Consider the following 27,154-nt stretch of genomic DNA (forward strand, 5'->3'; position numbering starts at 1 on the left):
TGCTTGGCTCACCTCCCGGCCACTACCCCTCGGCCACGCACATGGCAGCTGAAATTATGAAAAAAGAATTGGAGGTTTGACGGTGGGTGCAGGGTGGTGGCAGGTGTTGGAAATTCTCTGTGGTGAGAGAACCCCTTTCTCAATATAGCAGAGTGCACAGAGGCACAAACACAGCGGTAGATTAGTTAGGCATGCGTGTGTGCTGAGAGTAAAGTAACTTGGAGCCAATTGCTAGTTTCAAATCAATATAAAAGGCATTTACAGTATTAAGGAACTCCATTCTAGATAGGAAAGTGAGGATTTAGGATCTCTAATCTATCTATCTAAGTGAATGCAGATGGATTCTCCATCTTCTCTGCACATATGGTGCAGGGCAAGAGACTTGCCATGTTGCAAGGTAAATGGCCAGGTAGCAAGTGAGAGGAAGGAGGAAGTAAGTTTGAATCCCTGAGATTAGCAATCTACACATCAAAGGGATAGCATCAGAGCAGTGGAGAAGGGATGACAAATATCTTGACCCTCTAGCCCTCTGACTTACTAGTCTGTCCTCCACTGTCTGAGGCAAGAGACAGCGCAAAGTCCTTTAACTTTCCAACAGCAGGAGGCCCCCAAAAGGAGGCTTATGGGGAGCCTCACAGCCGGGGGGGGGGGCGTGCTAACTGCAGGCGTGGTCCGGGTGCCAAAAAGGTACGCCATTGACTATAAGCTGCCTAACACTGCCTAACACTGAATCAGACTCTTGGTCCATCTAGTTCAGTATTGTCTACTAATACTGACTGGCAGCAGCTTTTCAAAGTTTCAGGCAGGGATCTTTCCCCGCCTTACCTGGAGATATTGCCGGGGATTGAACCTGGGACCTTGTGCATGCAAAGCAGATACCCTACCACTGAACTGAAGCCTCATCTCAAAGCTAGGTTTTAAACTGAAGATGGCAGAGATTTTGAAATGGAGACAGTCCATCTGCATGCAAGCCATTAGCTCTATCTTTGAGTTACAGTCTCTCTGCCTAAAGCAGATTTTTGTTTATGAATCATGGCATTTTAAAGTTGGAAGGAAAAGGAATGTTGGAAGTTTTCTAGTTCTGGATGCTAAGCAGCCCCCTGCTTAGCATCCCTGAGAGAGATGGCTGAAAACCTGTCTGAATTTCTCTCTCTGAAAACCTCCGGGGAAGGAGAGTCTTCCGCTATGCAAGGCAAACCGTTCCACTGTCCAATGGCTCTTACAGTCAGGAAATTCCTCCTAATGCCTATCCTGAATCTGCTACCTTGCAATTTTAACCCACTTACCCAGAGGAACAACAGTGAACAGCTCCAGTCTTTCTTCTATGTGACAGCTGTTCAGATATTTGAAGATGACTGCTATCATATCCTTCCTAAATCTTCTCTTCAGTAGGCTAAACATACCCAGCTCCATCAACCATTCCTCATAGGGATTGTTTCCCCCGACCATCTCTGTTCTCCTCTGAGTCTGTCCCGTTTACCAATATCCTTAAAATGTGGCACCTAGAACTGGATACAGGCCCAAGAGAGATCTGACTAGCACAGAATAGAGTGTTATGAGATGGTATGGACGACCTCTATTAATGCAGCCCAAGACTGCATTAGCATTTTAACCCAAGATTGCATTAGCTTTTTTAGCAGCTGCATGACACTGCTGGCTCATGTTCCACTTGTGGAACATCCGAAACTACCTCCTACACAGGCTATTGGTCTTTCTAGCCCAGTATTTTCTTCACTGGAAGTAGCTCTCCAGGGTCCTTCCAGCCCAGCTTCTGATAGCTTTTTAGGTGGAGATGGCAGCATCTGAATCTAGGACTTTCTGCATGCAATGTGCTCTGCCCTTGAGATAGCAATAGAGTTTCTCCTGAAGTTGCTGTGACGGTGATAAGATTAATAATCAATAGTGATTAAAAATCCAGCTAATGAACATACTGTTCTTTTGAAGGAAGGGCGAGAGAAAAGTGGGTAAAAGTTCACGGCAAAACAGCCCAAGAGAGAACTTTGCACCCATGGGCTCAGCGCCCACCTTGGATTGGAAAGGAGTGGGTGGAAAAGCTATTTAGATAATGGTTACCCAGTTTAGTCCAGTGATAACTGCCTGTCTGTGCCTCTGTCAGTTTGTGCCTCATTGGCGAACTGGACAAAGGGAGGGATTTAGAGTCCCTGACGCTATTTTTGCTCTGTTGGAGTTTAAACTTTGCTACGTAGTAGAAAGAAGGGAGAGAAATCCAAGAAAGAGACAGTGGGGGAAAGAACCCCAACCATCCACTGCAGAGCAACGTTTGATCCACTTGCCAAAAGCACATCGAAGGAGGTGAAGTGACCAATAACTGGGGTGAGTTTGCATCCGTGGATTTCTGGCACATTTTCCCTGATTTTGTCCAAGACCTGCCACCTGTGGAAACCAGTGCAACACAAACAAGAGGGCAAAGGTCAGGACAGGGATATGGGGGGAGGATAGTGTCAGAGATTGATCTGTCACCAGAGAATGCTTGGACAGGCAAACAACACCCCTCGCATGGATTAGCAACCGTTTCCCCAGTGGTGGGGTGGAGTGTGTTTGAAATAATATTTGTCAACTCTTTGAATGTCTGTAAAACTGTGGGCACCTGTGAGTATATTTGCTTTGTATGTAAGTGTGGATTGGAAATTTGGGCACACACAAGCTCTTTGCTCAGGGCTTGAGTTGACTGAAGCTTGAAAGCTGGTCTTGTGGTAGCAAGCATGACTTATCCTTTAGCTAAGCAGGGTCCACCCTGGTTGCATATGAAAGGGAGACTAGAAGTGTGAGAACTGTAAGATATTCCCCTCAGGGGATGGGACCGCTCTGGGAAGAGCAGAAGGTTTCAAGTTCCTTCCCTGGCAGCACCTCCAAGATTGGGCTGAGAGAGATTCCTGCCTGCAACCTTGGAGAAGCTGCTGCCAGTCTGTGTAGACAGTACTGAGTGAAATGGACCTATGGTCTGACTCAGTATATGGCAGATTCCTATATTTCAGTGGGAAGTGTCTCTTCAGTACCAATGTTCAGTCCAAGAATTATTTATATGTTGTGAATTTATCTAGCATTATTGGTGTACACTGCAAATTCTTTACAGAGAAACAGAAGAAAAGCAAATCCCCAAACCCAAGAAGCTCACAAGAGTGCTCTGAGTATGTGCAGTGCTTTGCTATCCTGAGTTCAAATCCCCATTCAGCCATGATACCTCCTGGGTGACTCTGGGCCAGTCACTTCTCTCTCAGCCTAACCTACTTCACAGGGTTGTTGTGAGGATAAACTTGAGTATGTAGTACACCACTCTGGGCTCCTTGGAGGAAGAGCGGGATATAAAATGTAAACAATAAAAATAAATAAAATAAGTAGTCCTTTAGAGTAGCTCCTGAGTAACAATATTGAGTAAATTAATGTGATGTCAGCTACTAACACAATCCAGTCTCCTTCCTTATTAAACTTGTGAATCTGTCTCCACTGTGGAATTAGATTTTAGATTTTGCTCTATACGTAGATCATGGTGGCAAAGATATTCCTCTTTGTCACTAGTAGAAAACAATGTCTTCTTGCTGTCCATCAAGCATTCACAGGCCAGAAAGTGTATGTGGCAAATTTTGCCTTGGCTGCCTCCAAGATCACATTACAGCATGTTTAATAACATTGGCGTATCTGTCTTGCACATTTTAAATGATGTGGTGATTTTTTCTAGTGATCAGTTTTTAATTTCTGTTTATGCTGCATCCTTTGGCCAAACCAAAGGAAAAAATATGGGTTACCTGGGAGAGCACTTTCTTCTTCATGATCCCCACTGCACAATAAGATCATTGAGAGAGGTCTGTCTCCATATGCTGCCAGCCCGTCTGGCGGTGACTCAAGAGTGGGTCTTCTCTGTAGTTGCTCCTGGGCTGTGGAATGCGCTCCCTATAGACATTTGTGGCTTAAAATCTTTACCAGCCTTCAAAAGAGCCCTTAAGACAAATTTTTGTAGCCTGGCATTTTATTAATAATAATAATAATAATAATAATAATAATAATAATAATAATTTAGTAATCTTTGCATATATTTAATTGTTTTAAATTTCTGCTTTGTTTGTTTTATTTTTTCCTTATTGTGTTTATTTTTGTGAACCGAGCCTTTGGGGTGAAGTGGTATATAAATAAAATAAAATAAAAATATGTTAAGATTTGTTATCTAGGCAGGCTTGAATGTGTCACACACTCTTTGCATATCCAGACCACAGAAGCTGTTCTTTTTTTAAAAGAGTAGAATAAATTTAAAAAGAAAGTATTTGAATTAAATAGGATCAGCAGGGTGCTTTCCAGATAAGACCCTGCAACGGGGTCACATTGTATCTCGGAAGTGTGCTTCCACGCTTACTGCGTTGTGACACTGCAATCCCTATGCGGACAGCAGGGTGCCATTCACATTTCCAATGCCTTGTTTCAAATTTAATCACTGCAATATAGAGCTAGGATGTCGTATATCCGATGTTAAAAAGTTGCTTTTTTCAGGTTGTTGGTTTCCGCAAGACTACTTCCCCTACTGTTTACTTGCCTGAACGGAGGCATTTTTCTGCTGTTGAGCAACTAGTCTGGAAAGTGCCCAGGAGTGGGGGAACAAGCTAAAAGAAAGAACAGGTGTGCCTTAGGAAAAAGAGACAGAGAGCATGATGGAAAAGGAAGAAAAAGCATTCCAGACAAAAGGAATAAGATGGACCAGAATAAAATAGAGTGGCCTGCTCTTGTGCTTTTATTAGCAGTTTACTGTGCAGACATTAGAAACTGAAGCTTTTCACAGCATGGAGATTTACATCATGACCTACCAACATGTGCACAAATATTAAAGGCACAGGTGCAGGGGCCAATAAGAAAGCTGGCCACCAAATAGTTTTTAGAAGTTTTTTTTTTTTTTAATGAGAGAGACAGTGACAGAAAGAGAGAGAAGAAGAAAAAGAGAGACGGTAGACAAACACAGGGAAAGAAGTAGAAAGATGGATAGAGAGAGAGAGATGGAAAGGGCTACAGGCAGGGGAAGGGCTGTAGTGCTGTGGTAGTGCCTGTGCATTCCATGTGGAAGGTCCCAGCTTCAATTCCTGGCTCTCTTTGTCTCTGTAGGGCAGTGGTTCCCAACCTGGCTTCCTCCAGGTTTTGCTGAACTACAACTACCAGCATCCCCAGCCACAATAAATTGTAGCTGGTAATGATGGGAGTTGTAGTTCAATAACATCTGGAGGAACCCAGGTTTAGAACCATGCTGTAGGGAAAGGGTACGGAAAGATTACTGCTTGCGGGGCTGTCTTTAGAGAACCCTGGCAGGGTGCGGGGCCCATGTCAAATCAGCCAGTGTGGAGCCCCCTTCCAGTTAATTCTAATGGGGGTTAAAAGAGCAGGGTCAGGGGAAGTCCCCCTGCTTGCTATGCCCTATTTTTAATATCTACATTTTAATTGTAAACTGCCCAGAAATGCAAGTTTTGGGTGGTATAGATATTTTATTTTAAATACGTTTTAAATAAAATATTTTAAATAAATTAAATAAATACATGAAACCGCTGGGTGAGGTCATCAGGAGTTTTGGTGCTGGGAGTTATCAGTATGCTGATGACACCCAAATCTACTTCTCCTTTTCATCTTCATCATCAGGAAATGGCATTCATTCCCTAAATGCCTGCCTACAGGCAGTAATGGGCTGGATGAGGGATAACAAATTGAAACTGAATCCAAGCAAGATGGAGGTGCTTATTGTAGGGGCTCAGAATTTGAGTGATGAGCTAGACCTTCCTGTTCTGGATGAGTTTGCACTCCCCCGGAAGGAGCAGGTATGCAGCTTGGGAGCACTCCTGGACCTAGGCCTCACCATGGAATCTCAGGTGGAGGCTATGGCCAGGAGTGCTTTCTATCAGCTTCAGCTGATTTGACAGCTGCATGCATTTCTTGAAGAGGATGACCTCAGCTGGTAACCTCCAGGCTTGACTATTGCAATGCACTCTACGTGGGGCTGCCTATGTATGTAGTTTGGAAACTTCAGTTAGTTCAAAAAGTGACAGCCAGATTGGTCTCTGGGGCAACCCGGAGAGACCATATTATGCCTGTTTTGAAACAGTTGCACTGGCTGCTGATATGTTTCCGGGCAAAATACAAAGTGTTGGTTATTACTTTTAAAGCCCTAAATGGGTTACCTTAGAGAGCACCACCCACCACACATTAAGGTCATCTGAGGAGGTCCATCTCCAGTTATCACCGGTACGTCTGGTGGCAACTCAGAGGCGGGCCTTCTCTGTAGCTGCTCCTGGGGTGTGGAATGCACTCCCAGCAGAAATCCATAATCTGAGTTCATTATTGGCCTTCTGGAGAGCCCTTAAAACCTATCTGTTTGGCCTGGCCTTCCAGGATTTTTAAACTGTTTTTAAAGTGTAAATGTTTGGCCTGGTTTTCCAGGGTTTTAAAACTGTTTTACATGTTTTAATTTTTAACTAACTGACCTGGCGCAGAGCATCTGTGCCCCTAGTTCTCCCTGTCTTCCGCCCCTGTGTCCCTTCAGCCATTCCCCCCCTCCCTTCAGCCCCAGTTTGTTCTACCCCTCCCTTCAGCCCCCAGTTCCTTCTCTTCCCAGTTCGTTCTCCCCACATCCTTTCAGCCCCAGTTCGTTCTCCCTGCCCAGCGGATGGCCTGCCTGGCCGCTGCTTCCTCTTGCTGCCTGGTGGCTGGCCTGGCCGCCGCTTCCTCTCGTTGCCTGGTGGCCCACCTGGCCGCTGCTTCCTCTTGCCACCTGGTGGTGGTGGCCTGGCCGCCACTTTCTCTTGCTGGCCGCTCACTTTCCTCTCCCCCTCTCCTTGCTCATGAAATCTTGTGAGAATTGCCACGCATGGGATTAGCAATGGGTACGCCTTAGATAGATAGATAGATAGATAGATAGATAGATAGATAGATAGTTTTATATTGTTTTCATAGGTTTTTTAATTTTAACCATTAATTGATTTTAATTGTTTTTATTTTAATGTTAAATGCCCTGAGCCAATTTTGGAAGGGCGGTATAGAAATAAAATAAAATAAAATAATGACAGCCCTGCCTGCTTGAAGCCCTGGAGAGCTGCTGCCAATCAGTGTAGCCAGTGTTCAGCTAAATGGGCCAAATAAGGCAGCTTCCTATTTTCCTAGGGATTCAGGAATAGCCCAAGGTATTTGATGCTTGAGGCAAGGTGCCAAATGCTGTGAAGAGATCCTCCTGTTTCAAAGCTTACAACGGCCAGATAGGTCCCAAAGAGCTGCTCTGATAGCAGCAGTGGGGGCCATCTCACTGCCTTCCCTGCTGGTGCCCCCAATAATCTGCTGCCTGAGGCAGCCACCTTACCTTGCCTCACGAAAGGGTTGCCTGTAAGTGACATAAACCAGTAGATGAAGTCTTTCATGGCATGGAACTAAACATGTATCACCTAACTGCATATCAAGCCATGGCTAAAAGCCCAGCCACAGAGGCTGATTAAAAAGTTGGTAAATCTACAAAGGAGGAGCAGAGAAAATTTGGTGACATGACATGCCACAGACAGCAAGGTGGAAGGATGCTGGGCAGGATATGCAGGAACATAAAGGGAACCAGTATTAATAGGATAATGTAGCTCCTACTGGTTTACTGCTCCTGTGCCTTTAACATCTGCCTGACAGGCAGAAATTAAGCAGGTAAAACTTTTTCTACCACATCTCTATGCCAGGAAAAGTTTCGCTTGCTCTTTGTCTCCATGATTTGCTTTTAAAGGGCCAGAGGGAAACAGGGCTAGTAGAGGAATCACTTCTGAGAAATAGTTGGCTACAGAGTCATTTTCAAAACCAAAGTCATTTTCAAAACCATATCCCTCTGCTTTTGTAGGAGAATACAATATAGCTCTTTGTAGACAATCCAGGGCAGAACAAGAGGAGCTAATCACAATTCAATGGCTCATGCGGATAACATAGATGCTAAGTTTTTAGTACTTACTAGGGCTGTGCAGTCTTGTCAGTCCAATATGCATGTCGGACCTGATTATGCTCTTCGTCAGGCATTACCTGAATGAGTTCAGACATAACAGCAGGGAGCCCTGACAGTCGGAACCTCTGACTGAGCACCCTGCTGTCCTGTCTGAACTCCCTCAGAGTTCTTACATTCCTATTGGACCCAAGTTAAATGGCTAGCAAGCGTCATCCATCTCTCAGCTATCGAGAACTGTGCTGAATGTTGGGAATCGTTGGATTTCTGATCTGATCCAACCCAACAATTTCTCTGCCTGGGTGGGTTGATGGGTCTGGTTGGATTGGATCTGATATTTTTTTATGCTGTCTAGTACTTACTGGTTCTGCAGTTAGATTCTACAGTTCTAAAGAGCAAGTTAAATAAATCTTAGAGTTGATAAGTCATTTGAGTCTTAGCTGACCAGTTACTTAATTGCTTATATCTTCATACATCTGCATTTGAGTTAAAACAATAGTTTTGAAGGGGATAGAATATGTGTTTTTCGATGATGCATGGGTGTATGCTATAAGTAAGAGGCGTAACCTTAGGGGCATTCCTTCCCTAGGAGAGAGGATGATGCTTGTCATCTGCAGTTTTTAGAAGAATGTGTCACATTTGACATAATCTAAAACAGGGTTTCTTAACCTTAACCCAAAGGCCATGGCTGGGGGTGATGGGAGTTGTAGTCCTACAACATCAGGGGACCCAAGGTTAAGAAACCATGATGCAACTGTTGTGTGGCTTGAATTTTTGAACTGCACAAATGCTCTTTTAGACACCCCCCCTTTTAGAACTGCACATTTTGTGTTGGGCTGGACATTAAAAAACAACAACAAACCCTTGTGGGTACAGGGAGGAGGAAACGCTTGTGTAACTTATTCTGGTTGTGTGTACCAAAAGGTTAGTTAAAAATACCAAAAGGATAGACCAAAAAAGGTAAGTGGTGTTGCCTGTTTTGAGCTCTTGGGACAGGCAGGGATTAGGAATTTAAATAAATATTCAACTGCCTCCATTTTATTGTGGCTGGAAGGAATGATATACAGCACAGTTTGAATCAGTGGATTTCTGCAGCGAGGGTTTAAAGAGAGCCCATGTTTAAAGCAAAAGTACAAAAGTCATTCCTGTATGCAATCTCCACTCTAAATTCTGTGATCAGGGAAGCCACGTTTTGCATCGGAATAAACTTAACCAATAAATAACAATTAAACCAAAGATCTACCAGTTGGAGTCAGAAGAAAGTCCAGCATTCTGCCTCCCATTAGTAACCAGCTGCCGCTGGAAAACTCACAAGCATGGTGTGATGATGACCCAGAGGTATTCTGCCACTGAACATGAGGGTTCCATACCTAGCTACAGCTAATGAACAATGATATATTGCTCCTCTGCAAATTTATCTAAGACTTTCTTAATACCATCTAAATTGGAGCCATCATCACATACTGTAGCAGAGGATTATTCCATTAAAAATATGTTTGTATCAATTATTAACATTTTATTATTAAGAGGAAGTGAATGAAATTGTTTTCACATTTTTACCTCCCAACAATGTATACTAAAAATTTGGAAAGATTCTCAGACTGGGGAATATTATGCCCATTACACTTGACCTATAGGGAGTGAAAAGCAGAGATTCAGAAAAGGACCTTCATGGCAAAGCTGGTGTGTCCCCCCCCTTTCTTTTTCTTTCTTTTTTAGTAAATTGGCAATAAAAATGAAAAAAAAACCCAGCTCTTTGCTTTGGATTTATTAACAGAGAAGATGCATGGGGAATTTTCCATGTTCTGCAACAATATTTTCTATTTATTTATTTGATTGATTGATTGATTAATTGATTCATATACCACCCTTCCTAAAGTGGCTCAGGGTGGTTTACACTAAAATAACAAAATACATAATTAAAATAAAAAACCAATTAAAAGCACATTAAACTTACAATCAAAACTAAATATCATTAAAAGCAAATGTGCCTGTAGCACATTTAGAAACCTGAAGTGTGCTTCAGGCATAAGAGAAGGGGAATCATCTTTGTTATGGTACATTGCTGTGAGTTTAAGGCAGCATAAAACTGCTGTTAGGAGTGGGATTGTGTTTCCTTGGAGATAAATTATGAGTTGATGTGACTGAATAGGAAGGGAGGCGATCCTTTTATTAGGCGAGGCGAGGCAGTCTTCTCAGGCGGTGGATTACTGGGGCACCAGAAAGGTGGCAAGGCGTCCCTGCTACTGCCGCCAGTGGAGCCGCTCTTCAGGATCAGTTTGACCCTTGCAAACTCTGCAAGGAGCGTCTCTCCTCACACTTCTTGCAAAGCTTGCAAGAAGCATGAGGAGAGGAGAGGAGGGAGCGGGCGACCTGCCCTCCTCCCTGCCTTGCCCTGTGCCCCTTTCAAAGCTTGCCAGGGTCAGCTTTGAAAGGGGACTGTCCTCCACCACGATTGTGGGGCAAGGCAGCTTTCGGGGTGCCACAATAACTTGGGCCACCCTGGAAGCGACAGGAAAATAGAAAGCTGCTTTATGCACTTGGAGAATTTGCCAGGGTTGGTTTTGAAAGAGGGTTGTGCCCACCCCCACCCCCCGCACAACCACCCCTGCATTGTAGGGCAAGGCAGTATTTGATACCTCGCCTCAGACACTGCAGTGCCTTGAGCCACCCAAGAACAGAGGAAGAAAGAAGCAGCAGAAATAGTCCTAGCTGAGATGAAGCTGTCCCAGCAGCAAACAGTGACCTGACAGCAAAACCAGTTTGCAGACAGTCTTGGGACAAAGATGGATGCCTGGGCTGAGCAGCGAAGGGAGGCCTCGCTGAGACAAGGCCAGCAGCCAGGACAGAGTCTGGAGTCCAAATGTGCTGAGAGAGGAGAGCCTTACATGTTCAGGAGTTGCTGCAAGGGGTCAGGCCTGACCCCGAAGCCCAGCAACAGCCTCAGCCAGGAGTGGCTGAGGAGATCCACAAGGGGCATGAGCAGCTAAAGGCTTGGACTGGGAACCTCTGCAGGCTGGAGCAGATAACCCGGAGGTCTCAGCTGACCCAGGAGCCTGCCAGCAGCGCTGCGGATGGAAAGGTAAAGGAAGAACCTCAGGGCTGGGAAAGCGGCTGGCCAAAGCATTCACAGGTATTGAGGCTGGTGGAAACGCAGCCTAAGCTGGAAGTGAGTACTGGGGAGGAGAAAGGTGAGTTGCAGCTTGAACGCTAAGAGGATGTGCAGGAGTTGGACGCAGAGAGAGCACAGGAGGAAGAACAGGTGGTAGACAGGGGCCCAGCAGGGCAGCATCACCTGCAGTCCTGGCTGGGGGGGAAATGCCTTACCCCATGCATGACCTGGAAAGGCCTGAGTGGTGGATCGGGTCTCCAGGCGCCTCCCCTTTTAAGGAACCCAGCATCCAAGACACACTGCGGACCCCTGGAACTTCCCACACTCCGGGAAGTGAAGTGGGGCAACTGGCACTGTAATAACATATTACAATATTACAAGCTGGAAACACTATTACAATATTACAAGCTGGAAATTTATTTTTATTGTAGAGTAAATCCTGCGTAAAGATACTTCCCCCTGACCTGTGCATACTGCATTTTTGCGTGGACAGTCGTGCGACCCTCCCCTCTTCCTCCCTTGGCTGTCTGGAGTATTCCAGTCCCAGCTCCAGCAAAGGCAAGGGGTGGGAGGGGAGAAACACAGTGAAGGAACTCTTATTTGGCATGTGGCAGTGGGATGGGAGCCCTGGGGGAGAAATGTGCTGGTGGCGGTGGCGGGGGGGAGCAGCAAATCTTCTCCCATCCCTGTCCCCAGCCAGCCCCAGGAGGTAGTGCAGTCTTCCTTCCTGCTGTGGTTGCTGCTGTTGCCATTGCCACTGTGCTTCCTACCCCCCCCGCCCCCCCCGTTTCTCCTCCTCTAGTCCGTGTCTTCCCCGCATTGCCTCAAACCATGGCCAGCTGGGATGGAAGCTGCTGTCTGCTCGGCAGGTTTTCTCACCCCACCTGGCCTCGCTAGCTGCCGCTGCCGGTGAGACAGGGCAGGGCAAGAGAAGCTGCTGAGCAGACACCAGCTTCTTCCTCAGCAATCTTTCCGAGCATTTGGAGGCATGCAGGGGACCGGACTTTGGATTTAAAGTCCAGTCCAAAAAGCGCCACTGCCTAATTTCTGGAATGGAAGACAGGACTATTGTACAGAGTCCACCAGATTCCACTCAAAGAAGAATCTGGTGCTGGAACGAAGCAATCCAGTTCAGAGACTCCTTGAATTTGGTGGATTCTGCTGCAGAAGGTTTCTTATAGAGTTGCAGGCCACGCTGCAAATGTGCAAAGAACTTGTGGGTTAGTCCACCATATCAAAAAAGTCTTCCGGAACTGGAATCTGAAAGGCACTCTGAAGCAGGGCCTGATTCTCATTGAAAATTCTAATCTACTGAACTTTTTCTATGCATTTCCAGTTATAATCCGCGTTTGATTAATGGGTGTGTGAAATTAGAAATTGATGTCATATAGCGTTTTTTGTTTCTTTCTGGAGAGGTTGCAAGAACAAGGAAGATAATTGTCCCTCCTTGCTTGTCTCACACTGGAAACAAGTGCAGGACAGTACTTTCAAATATCCAATATGACTTCACAGGTTTGCTTACCAAACTCAGCTTCTTGACTTTTCCCTGGAGTATCTTGCTTCCCTAAACCATCCATCAGCAAAACAAAATTTTAAATCAAGGGTGCATAGCATATCCATACAGGTTGCTGTCTCTAGTAACAAAATTGGCCCTTGGTATGCCATGATAAAATACAAATTTGAATGTGAACACTATTTGAAAAGAATGTCTAGCTCGACTCTTAGAAATGCTCTGAGCAGGCTAACAGTGCCACAGAAGCTACCTGCAGTTTTAGAAGACAATTGCAAGAAAGTACCTCTTGATTCCCATGTTGTGGCAGTGACTCTGCAGAAGATATCCCCAATTATCTCTTTTACTGTTCCATTTCCTCAGTCGTTTGTTCAAACCTTTTTCCTTCTGGAGGCAAAAGCCTGTTGGTCTGACCTGCAGAAGATTGATTGTCTAAGGGCCTCTCATGATGAGGCAACTCTATTGATGATGGCAGGTTTTGCCTGGGCTGCAACTAAGAGTCAATAATTTTTTTTAACCTGTCTTGTTGCTACCAAGTGTGAAAATTTAATGTTTCCCCCTTTAAAAATGTGGAACCTCTTTGAATTGTGAGCATTTTTAATATATACAGGATACATTTGAATATTGCGGGTCTAGATTTGCAGTTTTGACCTTTCATGAGCAACTTCCTAGTACACACATTTAGTTATCGCAGGGGTCATTTTGGTCTTTGTCAGGGTTTTCCAGTTGAGATTTAAAGTTAAAGGGAAAACCCCTTTAACTTAAATATTCTAACCCTATGAATGAGCATCCTACGCCCTGCACTTTCTCCGCTGAGAAGTGGCTGAGGGATTGGAGATGTAAAAGTTAAAGGGGTTAATCCCAACACCTTTAACTTTTAAACACCCATTCCCTTTTCAGTTGAAAGTGGTGCAGGCTGCAATTTGGGATTTAAAAGTTAAAGGGGTTTAACTTTTAAATCCCAATCAGGTGAAAGAGAACCCCTGCCTCAGCTGTGCAATGGATTCCAGGGGCGTAGCCAGCCCGCCGGCGGCCTGTGTGCAGCTGCAGCGGGCGCCCCCGCTAGCCCTGCGTCTGACATCAGATGCAGGGGCTAGCCACGCCCCCGCATCTGACGTCAGACGCGGGGGCGTGGTCTGGCCGAACGGAGCCTGGAGGCTCCGTTCGGCCGAGAGAGACTCAGTTGCTCTTTAACTGCCGAAGGGGCCGCACGGCCCCTTCAGCAGTGAAACGAAGGCTGGTGCTGCTTTCGCAGCACAGCCCAGGAGCGGCTCTTCCCTGCAGGGAAGAGCCACTCCTGGGCTGTGTTGCAAAGGCAGCGCCAGTCTTTTAGCTCCTGAAGGGGCCGCGTGGCCCCTTCAGGAGCTACTTAGGCTAGTGCTGCGTTCGCAGCACTCAACCAGGACTGGCTCTTTCTTGCCTTTGCAGGGAAGAGCCGCTCCTAGCTGGCACTGCGAATGCACTGCCAGCCTTTGTTTAGCTCCCGAAGGGGCCACGCGGCCTCCGCTTGGGAGCTAAACTACCCTCCCTGCGTCTGACGTCAGGCGCAGGGGGTGTGTCGGGGTCGCTCTCGCGGCCCGTGATTGGTCAGCGGCCCAGGTTCTTTGAACCCGTTGGCCCAATGGTGGCTCCGACCCTGGTGGATTCTCTTTTGCCTGTTTTGGATTTTAACCAAAACTTTACCTTTCAAATCTCCAGTCCCATGAATTAGCAGCTGGTGCCACTTCCCAGATGTGGGGTTAGAGATTTCAAAGTTAAAGGAAACTAATCTAACCCAATTTTCCTGGTTAGGTTCAAGCTTTGCATATCACAATTTTAACTTTTGCAGTACTTTCATGGAACCCCTGATCTTCAAGGGTCTCCTCATTTTTTGTACTTTGCTTTGCTGTGCCTTGTTGTTAAAATAATAAAAGCATCTATCTATGGTGGCGATGATGATGATCTTACCATGGAATGTTAGTTTTGTTCCTTATTGTTGAAGATTGGGATATGGAGTAGTGCATAGTCCTGACATAGTCTTAAGCCTATGGCCACACTTTTCTATCTCTTTTAGCCATGGCCGCCTCCAACCTTGACAGCATGGAGCTACTAGATCTACTCTTTGACCGTCAGGATGGCGTTCTCCGCAATGTGGAGCTTGGACCCTCTGTGGCAACTTGGGTGGGAATGGAAGACAGTGTGAGTAACCTTAAAAAACAGCCTCAGGGAGTGAAGGCTGGGCTGTTCAGTATTTCAAGAAGTGCATTTGGGGCCTTAGAAAGGAGATCCTGACCAGGGACTTGACACCCTCAGCCATCCCTGAGAGTGAGGAGAGCTGGTCTTGTGGTAGCAAGCATGACTTGTCCCCATAGCTAAGCAGGGTATGCCCTGGTTGCATATGAATGGGAGACTTGATGTGTGAGCACTGCAAGATATTCCCCTCAGGGGATGGAGCCGCTCTGGGAAGAGCAGAAGGTTTCAAGTTCCCTCCCTGGCTTCTCCAAGATAGGGCTGAGAGAGATTCCTGCCTGCAGCCTTGGAGAAGCCGCTGCCAGTCTGTGAAGACAGTACTGAGCTAGATAGACCAATGGTCTGACTCAGTATATGGCAGCTTCTTATGTTCCTATGCCAGTATATGGCAGCTTCCTATGTCCTATTTGTATTTGACATGGGTGCTTCCATGTCAAAGCAGCCAGCACAGGGGAAAGTGGTTTGGAAGCGGATTGTAAAGCTATTGTGTGTGGGGAAACCAATTAAAAAGCCATCAAATTCAACTTATCATGGCAATTCCACATTAACTCATAGGCTAACAGGGCCTAGTCTTAGCCCTGACTCTAGGCTCTCCATTCCTAGCTGAAGTAACAAGTAAGCGACAGTAGTGAGGTCTCTGGAAACCTTTGGACTCTTTGCTTTATGCAAACTGACAGAATGTTTTTGAGCTACTATCGGGAAACTATCAGAAAAAGATATATAGACTAAAAATACTTTGAGTGAAATTACTGATATTTTTCTGCAATATGTAATTCACAAACATAACATAAGAAGCCACCTTATACTGAGTCAGACCCTTGCTCCATCTAACTCAGTATTTTCTACACTGACTGGCAGCATCTGTCCCAGGTGCCAGACAGGAATCTTTCCCAGGCCTACCTGGAGATGTTGCCAGGGATTGAACCTGGAACCTTCTGTATGCCAAGCAGATGTTCTACCACTGAACTATGGCCCCACCCCCATACTTTCATACTTTGGCCCAGAGGCATAGTGATGCCTCCAGCGGCTTGTGTTCAACTGCCACTGTCGGCCTGCAGCCCCTAGCCACGCCCCTGCATATGATGTCAGATGCGCAGGGGGCGTATCCGCTAAAGTACAGCCAGCGCCACATTTGCAGTGCCACAGGGTGTGCCTTTCCTTGCTTGTAAAGGCAGGGAGACGCATTCCCGGCCAGGCTGGGAACCCAGCGCTAGCTGAAGCTTTTTAAAAAATGGAGCTGTTGGCCGTAATTTACTTGCAAACGGGGCGTGTGGCCTCATTGGCAATGTGGACACGCCCATGCACCTCTGACATCAGATGCAGGGGCATCGTCGCCAGGCACAGCCCCCCGGCACATGGCCCGTGTTATCTGAAGATATGCATGGGCGTAGCAATGGATTCTACACCCACGCATACTTTCCAAGATTATATTTTTAAATTAATTAATATTTCTAAATTTATATTTCTAAATTAATTAAATTAATTAACTAATTAATATTTGTTAGTTCTGCAAACACTGGAGAGAAGAGAAAGGTGTAGATGTTGGACACAGATGGACTAGGGAGTCCCACACCAATCATGGGATGCTTGGCTCTGGCTTCTTTGGTTTTACTAGGCAGTGAGCAGCATTCAGTCTAATGTGTCCTCCTCCTGATCCACCCTTCTCTCTGCTGCCCCGATATATGTCTCTGAGGGCTCCCCGGCTCCCCAGCCCTCAAGTATATATTTACGAGGGGCATTGGTGGCAGCAGAGGAAAGGAGGGGATCAGCAAAAATCATTTTGTGCACAAAACATTTTAACATGAGGGCAGCATTAGTCTGGGTGCTGCTCACTTTTTTTATGGCCTCAGCCCTGTTCTCTGCATCTATGAGGACTAGAAACTTGTCGTTAAAAAACAGAACTAAGAATGTCCAGGCACCAAGTTCTGTGCATGTTACATATTGCAAAATTGCATGTGCACAGATTCAATTATTTCATATATAGCACCCTAAGAGATTCTGCTCCTGGTCTTGGTCAGGGAGGTAAGGCAAGGCTCCCCTGAGCTCACTCCAGCAAGAAGATCTGGTGTTTTCTCTGCTTGCACAGGCTCCTTTCTCTCTCTTTTATAGCACTTGCTGAATGCTCAAGAAAATGAAGATTTCCTCACCTCCATCTTGGGGCCCCCAGACTCTCTCCTGGACTCCCCAAGTTGGTCACCAGCTGCCAGTGATAGCGGCATCTCTGAGGATCCAAGTTCTGACCAGCTGGACAGTCCCCCACACTATGTCCCAACAGGAAGCCCGGGGGCCTACTCTGATGGCGGGCACAGCGATCTGGCTTACAACCCCTACCAGGACTCCTGCCAAAGCATGCCAGTCCTTAAAGCTCCTTCTGGTGATGTGAGGGAGGCTGAGGTCTCCATAGACTTGAGTGAGTTTTCCATTGATAAAGGCGATTCTCTTGCAACAGCAGCTCTCTTCAAGCAGTTCAGCCTCTGCTTTGTTGGCGTAGTCAAATGGTTGAACCAGTCACTCAAGAGAGCTGGGAGAGGGGGGAAATCCTCTCTTTCATTCCGTTACAAGCTCACATAAATGAAAAGAGGATGGTTGTCTCTGGTGGGTTCACAGTTCTTCAGACCAGTGGCTGACATACTGCACACGGGTATGTCAGTCTAGTCAAGTTGCATTTGCCCAAATTGTGTTCTGTAAGAGTAAGGCCATTGGAAGTAATGGGCTTACTCTTTTGAAATGCTATTTGCACAGTGTTTGTATTCAGTTTGCTGATATGTCCAGCTGTAATATCTGTTGTGAAATCAAGGAAAAGGTGGGCTGAGGAATGTACTGTGTGCAGATGTCTTCACCCAAATATATTGCGGGGCGGGGGGCACAAAACCACACACACACTGGTTGCTGGAACAAGTAAACCAACAAGAGATCTTGCTTGCAAAAATCTCAGTCTCCAGCAGGTGGCATTAAATCCATTCCTTGGAGCTCCCCCCCACCCCCACCCCCGCAAAAAAGCATTCTGAAATAATTTAATCAGAACTCCCTAACCAAAAATCTCAGAGATCTGCAACCAGGGATTTGGCTAATGTGTTGAGGTCAATACAAAAGGCAGGCCTCTTCCCTTAAGCATGGCCAATGACTGGCCAATGACTTCCCTTAAGCACAGGCATGACTGGCATTGGTCTGCCATTCAGGGCTGTCCTTAGAGAGCCCTGGTGGGGTGCGGGGCCTGGGGCACATCAGCCAGTGCGGGGCCCCTTCCAGTTAATTCTAATGGGGATTAAGAGAGCAGGGCCCGGGGCGATTGCCCTGCTTGCCCTGCCCTAAGGACAGCCCTGCCGCCATTGGTTGGTCTCTCCCATCAGGCGAGGCACTTTGTTTGCTGGTTGGGTGCTCTTTTTTCTCCCTTGCTCCAACATCAGTGCAGGAGGCATGGCCAGCATTGGGCCTGGGAGCACTGCACACACTTCCTTCTCACAGTCGGCAAGCACTTCATTCATTGGCTGGGTGTCAGGGAGCGGGGGCTAAGGGTGCCCAGGAGCAGGGGCTGATGGGCGGTCTGGTGGGCCCTGGATGGCCAGGGACATTTGTACCCCATTGTTCCACAGTGGCTATGCCACTGGGTGCCTTTCTCCCTTGCCAGAAAGGGCCAATGCGGGCAGCGCTGGCCCTACTGTGAAGCAGGGTGAAGCGATACACTTAGGAGGTAGATTGTGAGCCAGTTCCAGGGCTGTCCTTAGAGAACCCTGGCGGGGTGGGGTGTGTGGGGCCTGGGGCAAATCAGCCAGTATGGGACCCCCTACCAGTTAATTCTAATGGGGGTTAAAAGAGCAGGGCCAGGGGAAGTCCCCCTGCTTGCCATGGCCGAAGCACAGCCCTGGCCAGTTCTCAGAGGAAGGCAGGCAAACTAGCACTCTTCTGCTTTTCTTCTGTTTCCCAAGATAAATGGAAGCAAGGGGGGAAAGATTTGGAAGAAGGAAGGAAGTGTGATGACAGAGGAGGGGAAAGCAAAAGCAGGGAGGGAAGGGACCTCATTTGGTGCACTGCTTCAGGCAGCATAAGGTCAGGGGCCGGCACTGCATGCCAATTAAATAAATAATATAACTTTATTATATAATAATAATATTAGTATTATATAACAATATTAATAATATATAATATTATAATAAATAATATATAACACATTTATATACCACCCAAAACCTATGTCTCTGGGTGCTTTACAATAAAACAGTACAAATTAAAACAAATTAAAATGTCAAAATATTATAATAATTTAAAATTTAACACAATGTTAAAAACTGTAAGTCTAATTAAAAGCTTGGGTAAACAAATGTTTTTTAACTACCTCCTTAAAAGTTGCCAGAGCTGGGGAGGCTCTTATTCCAACAGGGAGTACATTCCAAAGCCCAAGGGCAGCAATGGAGAAGGCCCATCCCTGAGTAGCCACCAGACGAGCCGGTGGCAACTGCAGACAAACCTCTCCAGATGATCTCAATGGATGGTGGAGCTCATGGTGAAGAAGACGTTCTCTTAAATTTTTTCCCCAGAATCTGATATCAGTCTCCATTTTTAACACAATTATGCAAATTATTAAACAATTGTATACAAAACTCAATGTATATACTATGTTAAAATAATCAACCTTCAAAACAAGATTTAAATATAAGGATCATTTTTGAGATATAAAAACAGCTAGTAATGAATCCAAAAGATTATCAGAAATTGACTATGTGAAATTCAAGAACAACCAACCATCTAATGTATTTCATTATACTGGGGTTTCTAAGTTTATCTCTTCAGACTCCCTTTTAAAAAACAGAAGAGGGAAGAAGAGTAGAGAAAGGAAATGAAGCAGACCTATAATGTTTCACACCTATCAAAGTATATTTTACTTACTTGTATAGTATGTGTATAGTATGATATCTTGCTCTGGGGACTGTATCCCACACCAGCAGGAATATCTAAGAAGATAAGAACAGCCCTGCTGGATCAGGCCCAAGGCCCATCCACTCCATCATCCTGTTTCACACAGTGGCCCACCAGAGGCCTCCGGGAAGCCCACAAGGAAGAGGTGAGGGCATGCCCTCTCTCCTGCTGTTGCTCCCTGCAACTGGTATTTAGAAGCGTCTTGCCTCTGAGGCTGAAGGTGGCCTATAGCCCCCAGACTAGTCGCCATTGATAGACCTGTCATCCGTGAATTTGTCTAAGCCCCTTTTAAAGTCCCCCTTTTAAAGCTCCTTTTAAAAAATCTGTAGCCCACAGGAATATCTGTGGACTAGCCATTGAAACAGAATTATCCAAACCATGCGTATTATACTGTGCTTTGAGTGCACCACTGTGTGAAGAGCAATGGGTTTCCTCTTTCCCTGTGCAGATATGTGGGACATTGGCTTTTACCCAGAGGAGACGCGAGAGCTAGCCCCTGCCCACCTGAATTCACCCTCATGCACCCTAACTGTGAAGGACCTTCTGCTGTCAAACAACTGTGAGATGGTGAGTGGCCAGATCCTCTCCATCCACCACAGGTTGGCTTTAGACATCTAGTTAGGGTGGACTTGAAATGCAGAGAGAAAATTTCAGCCATTTCTTGGATGGGCCTGAGAAACTCTGAGACAGTTTTCAGTCTACTGAAAGCTGCCTTCCCGCCCCAGGATCCCCCTCAGAAGGGCACTACATCCTGACTAGTGCTGCAACCGCCAGTCATGGGCAGCCCAAAATACTGTGGCACCTGAGGCGAGGTGCCAAATGCTGCCTTGCTCCACAACTCTGGTGGAGACCAGCCTGTTTCAAAACTGACTGCTACAAACGTTGAACGGGGCACAGGGAGTGAGGAGGAGGGCAGGTTGCCAGCAGCCTCCTCTTCTCTCCTTACGTTTCTTGCAAACTTTGCAAGGAGTGTGATGAGAGGTGTAGGGATGTGCAAATCGATTAGGCAGTGAATCGATTCAACTCAAATCTGGCTGATTCGAGTGTTTCTACTTCAAAACGAATCATCCCCAAAAGGTGTGATTAGAATGGAAGTCAAATTGAATCAGCCAGATTCGGATCAAATCTAGCCGAATCGATTCGACCTTCATTGTATGGGGGGAGGGAGGGGGAGGAGAGCCTCATGTACTTTTAAAAACAAAAAGGTGCTGGGGCGCCCTGAAATTACCTTTAATCATTGGAGAGGCCACAGTGGGGGTGAGGTGGTGACCCGACCTGCCATCTTCCTGCAGCCGCTGGTTGCTCCTGTGACTGATGAAGAAGAGGCGCACAGAGGCACCTTTTAACTGCTCCTGGCAGGAGCGGACAGCGGTAATGCAGAGCTGGCAGCAGTGGAGAGGTGGTGACTGGACCCCACATCCCTCCCCATGACTGGCCCGGCTGGCTGCTCCCACTAACTCAGGCCAGTGCCGGGCTAAGCCTCCTTTAAATGGCCTCTGTGCAGGTGTGGGGAGGCCATTTAAAGGGATAACACAGTGTTCCTTTTACTAGAACACTGGCGCTTTTGCTCTAAAACAGCAGTGTTCTAGCAAAGGAACAATGAGCTATCCCCATGATGGGGACAACGGGCTATCCCCCACCCCAGCACAAGTCAAATGGGTTTGGATTCGAATAAAAAAAATCAAGTCCAAATCAAATCAACCTGTTTTTGTGCAGGCTAGGTGAGTGTTCAAATCAAAACAGCTGGTTTTGATTCAAACACAAATCGAATCCCAATTTTTGATTCGTGCACATCCCTAGAGAGGTGCTCCTTACAAAACTTACAAGGGTCAGATTGATCCCAAAGAGCTGCTTCGATGGCAGCAACAGGGAGTGACTTGCTGCCCTGCTTATGCCCCAATAACCCGCCACCTAAGGCGACTGCCTCACCTTGCCTCATGAAAGGGCTGCCAGCTGGAATGTAAACTGTCAATCAGGAGTCTCAGACTGTGGCCCTCCTGCAGATGTTGGCCTACAACTCCCACCATCCCTGGCTAGCTAGGGGTCATTTGGCCCAAACTGTATCATTTTTGGCAAACTGGCAACCTTATTGAGAAGGGTAAGAGCAGTCTTTTGAATTTCCAGGCATGTAAACTTAAGGAAAGACATTTTTATTTAAGAAGCAAGACAGTGGTAAAATAGACAAGAGAGCATAGCAGTGCATACTTTAGATGCCATACCTTTGGCCCACCTCCAGGTAATATAGACTAAGGCATGCTTTACCTTCAGTTACCAAATTGGGGGTTGGGGTCAGGTTTTCAGCTGGAAGTAAGATCCTGTCTCCTTTCTTCAAAGCACAGTGGCACCCTAGGTGACAGTTTCCCATTCTAGGAGATCCTCCTGGCCATGCCAGGCTCTTCCTGAAAAGCTCCTCGTTGACTTTGAAGTGGAAATACGGTTTCCGTAGCCCCATCCCTTTAGCCAACTTGCATTCTTCCCAAATAAGCTAGCTTTTTGCTCCTGGGCAGTTTGCCAGATTACAACCTTGTTGCAAAGTGGACACTTTGTGGATTACAACCCCCAAAGTGGACACCACTTTGCCAGGAAGGAGGGGTCAAGGGCGATCCTGGGACGAGAAGTTCTGTTAGAGGATAGGGGACTCTTGACCCATATTGTTTCCACTAACCCCCATGTGATGTCACAGCATCAACAGGCCATGAACCCGTCTCTGATGAGGCAAAGCCCTGGGAATTGCCAGGAACTGGTTCTAACAGAGGATGAGAAGAAACTACTGGCCAAAGAAGGGGTGAACTTGTCCACCCAGCTGCCTCTCACCAAGGTAAGGAAGGATGCCCATGCCACTGAATTTCCCTGCCCCATGGAAGTCTGGGAAAGCTGGTCAAGGGAGGATTGCTAACATGATCAAGGGAGTCTGTCAGGGATATGTGGGCTCTTGGCCAGCTCCTGTCCACTTCAGTGGGGCTTGAAGTTATGAATACGAATATGAAGAATATTTATATACCACTTTTCAACAAAAGTTCTTAAAGCAGTTTGCATATACATACATATACATACATATACATACAATGGCTTTCTATCCCCAAGGGGCTCACAATCTAAAGAAGGAACATAAAGGGGCTCACAATCTAAAGAAGGACACCAGCAATAGCCAAGGGAGGGATGCTGTGTTGGGGATGTTTTCTCTGGATTGTGTCCCATGTTAGTTGGGGGGGGGGCACAAAAATGGGGAAAGATGCCACCTGGATTTTTAGCTTCCATTACCAGCTGTTTTCTCCTGGCACCAAGTGCCTTCCCTTGCTCCTATAGGAAGCCAGAGGTTTCCAAGGTGGTGGTGGGGAGGTCGACGGATAACGTCCCCTTCACACAAAGCAGGCTTATGGGCAGGATATAATCCATGTCTCTAGCCCAGTGCTGAATGGCTAGAAGCTGGTTGCTAAGCTATGCCCTTGCACTTGGCAGTATGAAGAGAGGGTGCTCAAGAAGATCCGCAGAAAAATCCGGAACAAGCAGTCGGCACAAGAAAGTCGGAAGAAGAAGAAGGAGTATATTGATGGGTTGGAGAGCAGGTAAGACATCCCTCTCTGTTCTCTTCCTTATTCCTCCAGCATCTGATAGCCAAATGGCAGGTTACAGGTGTCTGTGTGCTTGGAGGCTTACTAGACACCTAACAATCAAAGATTTGTCCGGCTGACTCAGTGGATAGAATGCAGCGGCCTTTAGATTTGCAGCCTCTGACCTCCCTCAAAGCCTTCAGCCTCCAAAGCTCTGGTTCTCTTTCTTTCCAGCAGCACACAGCCCTATCTCAAGAGCAGCTTCAGAGGGGGAGGGCATAAAGGAGCAAGTGCCCCCTTGGAAAAGTCGCTGCCCCCCACTTGCCCCCCTATTTCAGAAATCTAGTATGTGCGACGCAGCTCACCCACCCAGAAATAGGGATGTGCTGGTTCGAAGGGGAGGGTGGGACAACTTTAATGGTGGGGGAGGGTGCACTGGCCCCTCCTTCCGCTTCCCCCCCACTGGAGTTCAATTTGTAAAGATCACGTCGGGGTTGCAGCATACCTCTCTGTGTGCCCAGACTGAAGACAGTCATCGGCATCCTCAGTTTGATATGCATCTGGATACACATCTCAACATGCATCTGATTTATACCTGCAGTCCCTGAAAGCAAATATAACCCAGACACTGTGTGGAATTCCCATGGGTCCAAAAAAGCATAAAACTCTGAAAGGGCCCTTTGCACAACCGTTGGTCTTGTGGTAGCAAGCATGACTTGTCCCCTTTGCTAAGCAGGGTCCACCCTGGTTGCATATGAATGGGAGACTTGATGTGTGAGCACTGTAAGATATTCCCCTCAGGGGATGGAGCCTCTCTGGGAAGAGCATCTGCATGCAGAAGGTCCCATGTTCCCTCCCTGGCAGCATCTCCAAGATAGGGCTGAGAGAGATTCCTGCCTACAACCTTGGAGAAGCTGCTGCCAGTCCGTGTAGACAATACTGAGCCAGATGGACCAATGGTCTGACTTAGTATATGGCAGCTTCCTATGTTCCATTCCCCGCCCCTTTCCCATGTGTGTGGATGTATTTGCATATGTTGAACCAGCCTTGTGAACAGCTTAACTCTTGTGTTACTTTGACTGGCTGTCAGAATCTCACCTCTTGTCTGCTTGCTTTTGCTCTGCTCCTCTGCTCCCTTCCAGGATGTCTGCCTGTACAGCCCAGAACCAGGAACTGCAAAGAAAGGTTGTGCACCTGGAGAAGCAGAACTTGTAAGTTGGCTGCTGCCCCAGCAATTTTGGTAAATGTCTCCCCACAGGATGGTGGATGGAGAGGCAGAGAGGGTGCCCAGCATCTTTGCCCATCTTCCTCAGTCCCAAATGGTTCAGCTGTCAATATTTGGCAAGTGGATCCCAAAGAACAGGAGAAACAGAGTAGGTGGTATGACTGGGACACTAAGGATTAGAAGATCTTCAAGGTCCTTTTCAACTCTGACACTCTGTAATTCTAGTATAATTTATTCTGTTTTTCAGTTTGTACCCCACCTTTTGCAATAGCCTCAAGACGTTCTCTAATTTTTTTTTAATTGATAACAGGGCTGTGATAATGTTCTCTATTTTTTTTTTTTTTGCTCCAAGGTCTCTCCTTCAGCAGCTGAAGAAGCTTCAGGCATTGGTGATTCAGTCCAGCAGCAAGGCAGCTCAGACAGGCACTTGTGTGGCGGTACGTGGTGGGTGGGGGAGATCATGGCAAGGGAAAGGGGTCCCATACTTTCCCAGTACTTCTCTCTTTGCTCAACGCAGGGTAATAATAAGGCAGGCTTTGTGGGGAAGCTGCAGTAGAAGTGGGGCCATGCCCACTTCATGCTACAGAGAAGATTAAAGGGAGGGCTTTGGGGTGGGGGTTAGTTTGGGGGGAAAGGCAACTAAGGAACCCCTGGTGTAGATCAGGGATTCTCAACGTTGGGTCCCCAGGTGTTATTGGACTTCAGCTCCCACAATCCCCAGCCCCAGTGGCCTTTGGTTGGGGATTATGGGAGTTGAAGTCCAATAACATCTGGGGACCCAACGTTGAGAATCCCTGGTGTAGATGATACTGAGCTAGATGGACCAAGGGGCTGCATAAGGCAGCTTCCTATGTACTCAGAGAGAACTTCTAGTGAAATGTTGGGAACAGGAGGCAGTTTTTAACAGAAAAACATTGTGGAACTTTTTGCTTTTCAGTCTTTCATGGGGAAAACACTGGGGTGGGATCTTTCAAGGGCAATTTAGATCTCTATAGCCAGATGTAGGAGATTAGATTAGACTAGCTGGCCTTTTTAAAGCCATCTAAACTCGTGGAGAGTAACTAGGTTGCAGGGGCTTCTTGGTTGCCCAAAGCCCTCCCACTGCTGCCTGCCTCTTGGCCGAAGGAAGCCACCTGACTGGATGTTCTCTGTCATTCTCAGGTCCTGCTGCTCTCCTTTGCCCTGATCATCTTCCCATCCATCGGCCCTTTTGCCCGTAACAAAGCTGAAACAGAAGGCGACTTTGTGCCTGTAAGAGGTGAGCAATAGAGATGAATGAGTTGCCCTTCAGCATCTCAAGTTTTTGCTTCCTTTCGAGGTGTCAGAGCACTGAAAACTTATGACAGCTTTATAATCTTGGTTTCATTGACCAATATACAAACGGACTCAAAAAAATAGGCAGCAGAACCATGCCGCAGATTTTCACAGAAGCACTCTTTCAGCTCCTGGGGCTGCAGCCTAGTTTTAGCTAGCTCCTGCTAAAACTGCCATCTGTCTCCCACTAAATTCAAACTACAAACTTTTTCTCTGTCCCTTCCTTTAACCAGAGGGGGGTGTCACCTTCCAGTGGCTTGAGAGCGAGATTCCAGGACATCAAGGAACATTGCCATGCTTTTGTTGAAATCCCTGGCTGATGTGAATATAACCCTGCTTTCAAGACAGTCCAAACATAACCATATGAGATACGGGAAGTTCAGCTCTTGGAAAAGAATATTCACCAATGCACTTAACAGAATGGATAGAATAGTTCTCCGAAATATTCTCTTCAATTATAATTCATGCATCGGTGAATATTCTTTTCCAAGTCTCATTGACGTAGAGCTCACTCAGAGTTCACAACCATTCCTGAAAATAAATCTCAGATTAGGAGAAGCAGCTTAAGGAGCAAAGACAGCTGCTTTATTTTTAAAAATGTAAGCCGTCAGGTGGTGTATAAGTTGAATGAATGAATAAATAAATAAATACTTCCAGGCAGCATCTCTGTCTCTATTATATATTTTGAAGATTTGGTTGGTTGATATGAAATAAAGCCCTACTTCCTGATGACCTACAGATACCAAATTTTGCATACACAGTCCTGCCACTGAAATTAGCTGAATGCACTACTTTTTACACCAAAATATGCTTGGTGAACATTTAAAGAATGTTTCCATCTATTTTTTGAAGAAATTCTGAATATCATACTTCCCGGTTATCTACGGATACCAAACTTTGCATGAACAATCCTGCCACTGAAATTAGCTGAATGCACTACTTCTTACCTAAATATGCTGGGGAATATATATTTTAGAAGACATCCTGAATATAATCCTATTTTAACTGTTATTATTCTCAATAGATTTTTAACACTCAAAAATCACATCAGTAATTCCAAAATGATATCATGCCAAAGAGAAGCAGAGGATCTTTCTCAGATTCCAACTTATTATGATTCAGATTTACCATATATGTGTCATTATTCAAGAAATGAATAATGTTTTAACTTTTAAAAATTCACTTTTTGCATCAGTTCTTTTGGGCAACTGTGAACTCAAGAGTAAAACCTTGCAGTAAACCTGTGGTAAAGCCTGCTGTCTGGGAAAGCACCTGGCCACCTCTTGCCTTCTGAGAGAAACTCTTGCAATGGAGATGAACTTCCAGTGCATCGACCTTTTGCACCAACTGTCCT

The 27,154-nt window shown here is 46.2% G+C and overlaps 1 protein-coding gene across 4 annotated transcripts in view; it reads left to right on the forward strand.

Moving 5' to 3' along the window:
* The window catches only part of CREB3L3 (cAMP responsive element binding protein 3 like 3), a 41,139-nt gene that overhangs the window by 11,118 nt on the left and 2,867 nt on the right, over nucleotides 1–27,154 (forward strand). For 2 of the 4 annotated variants that reach the window (XM_053299097.1, XM_053299096.1), the window contains 8 exons: nucleotides 14,621–14,745; nucleotides 16,906–17,206; nucleotides 20,159–20,277; nucleotides 22,394–22,528; nucleotides 23,170–23,276; nucleotides 24,404–24,472; nucleotides 24,839–24,923; nucleotides 25,648–25,744. In XM_053299097.1, coding sequence (XP_053155072.1) covers nucleotides 14,623–14,745; nucleotides 16,906–17,206; nucleotides 20,159–20,277; nucleotides 22,394–22,528; nucleotides 23,170–23,276; nucleotides 24,404–24,472; nucleotides 24,839–24,923; nucleotides 25,648–25,744 — 1,036 coding nt within the window. In that variant the 5' untranslated portion in view covers nucleotides 14,621–14,622. The other 2 variants (XM_053299094.1, XM_053299095.1) reach the window with 2 other exon arrangements.

The sequence above is a fragment of the Hemicordylus capensis genome, chromosome 2 (genome assembly GCF_027244095.1).
Source record: "Hemicordylus capensis ecotype Gifberg chromosome 2, rHemCap1.1.pri, whole genome shotgun sequence".
NCBI classification, from domain to species: domain Eukaryota; kingdom Metazoa; phylum Chordata; class Lepidosauria; order Squamata; family Cordylidae; genus Hemicordylus; species Hemicordylus capensis.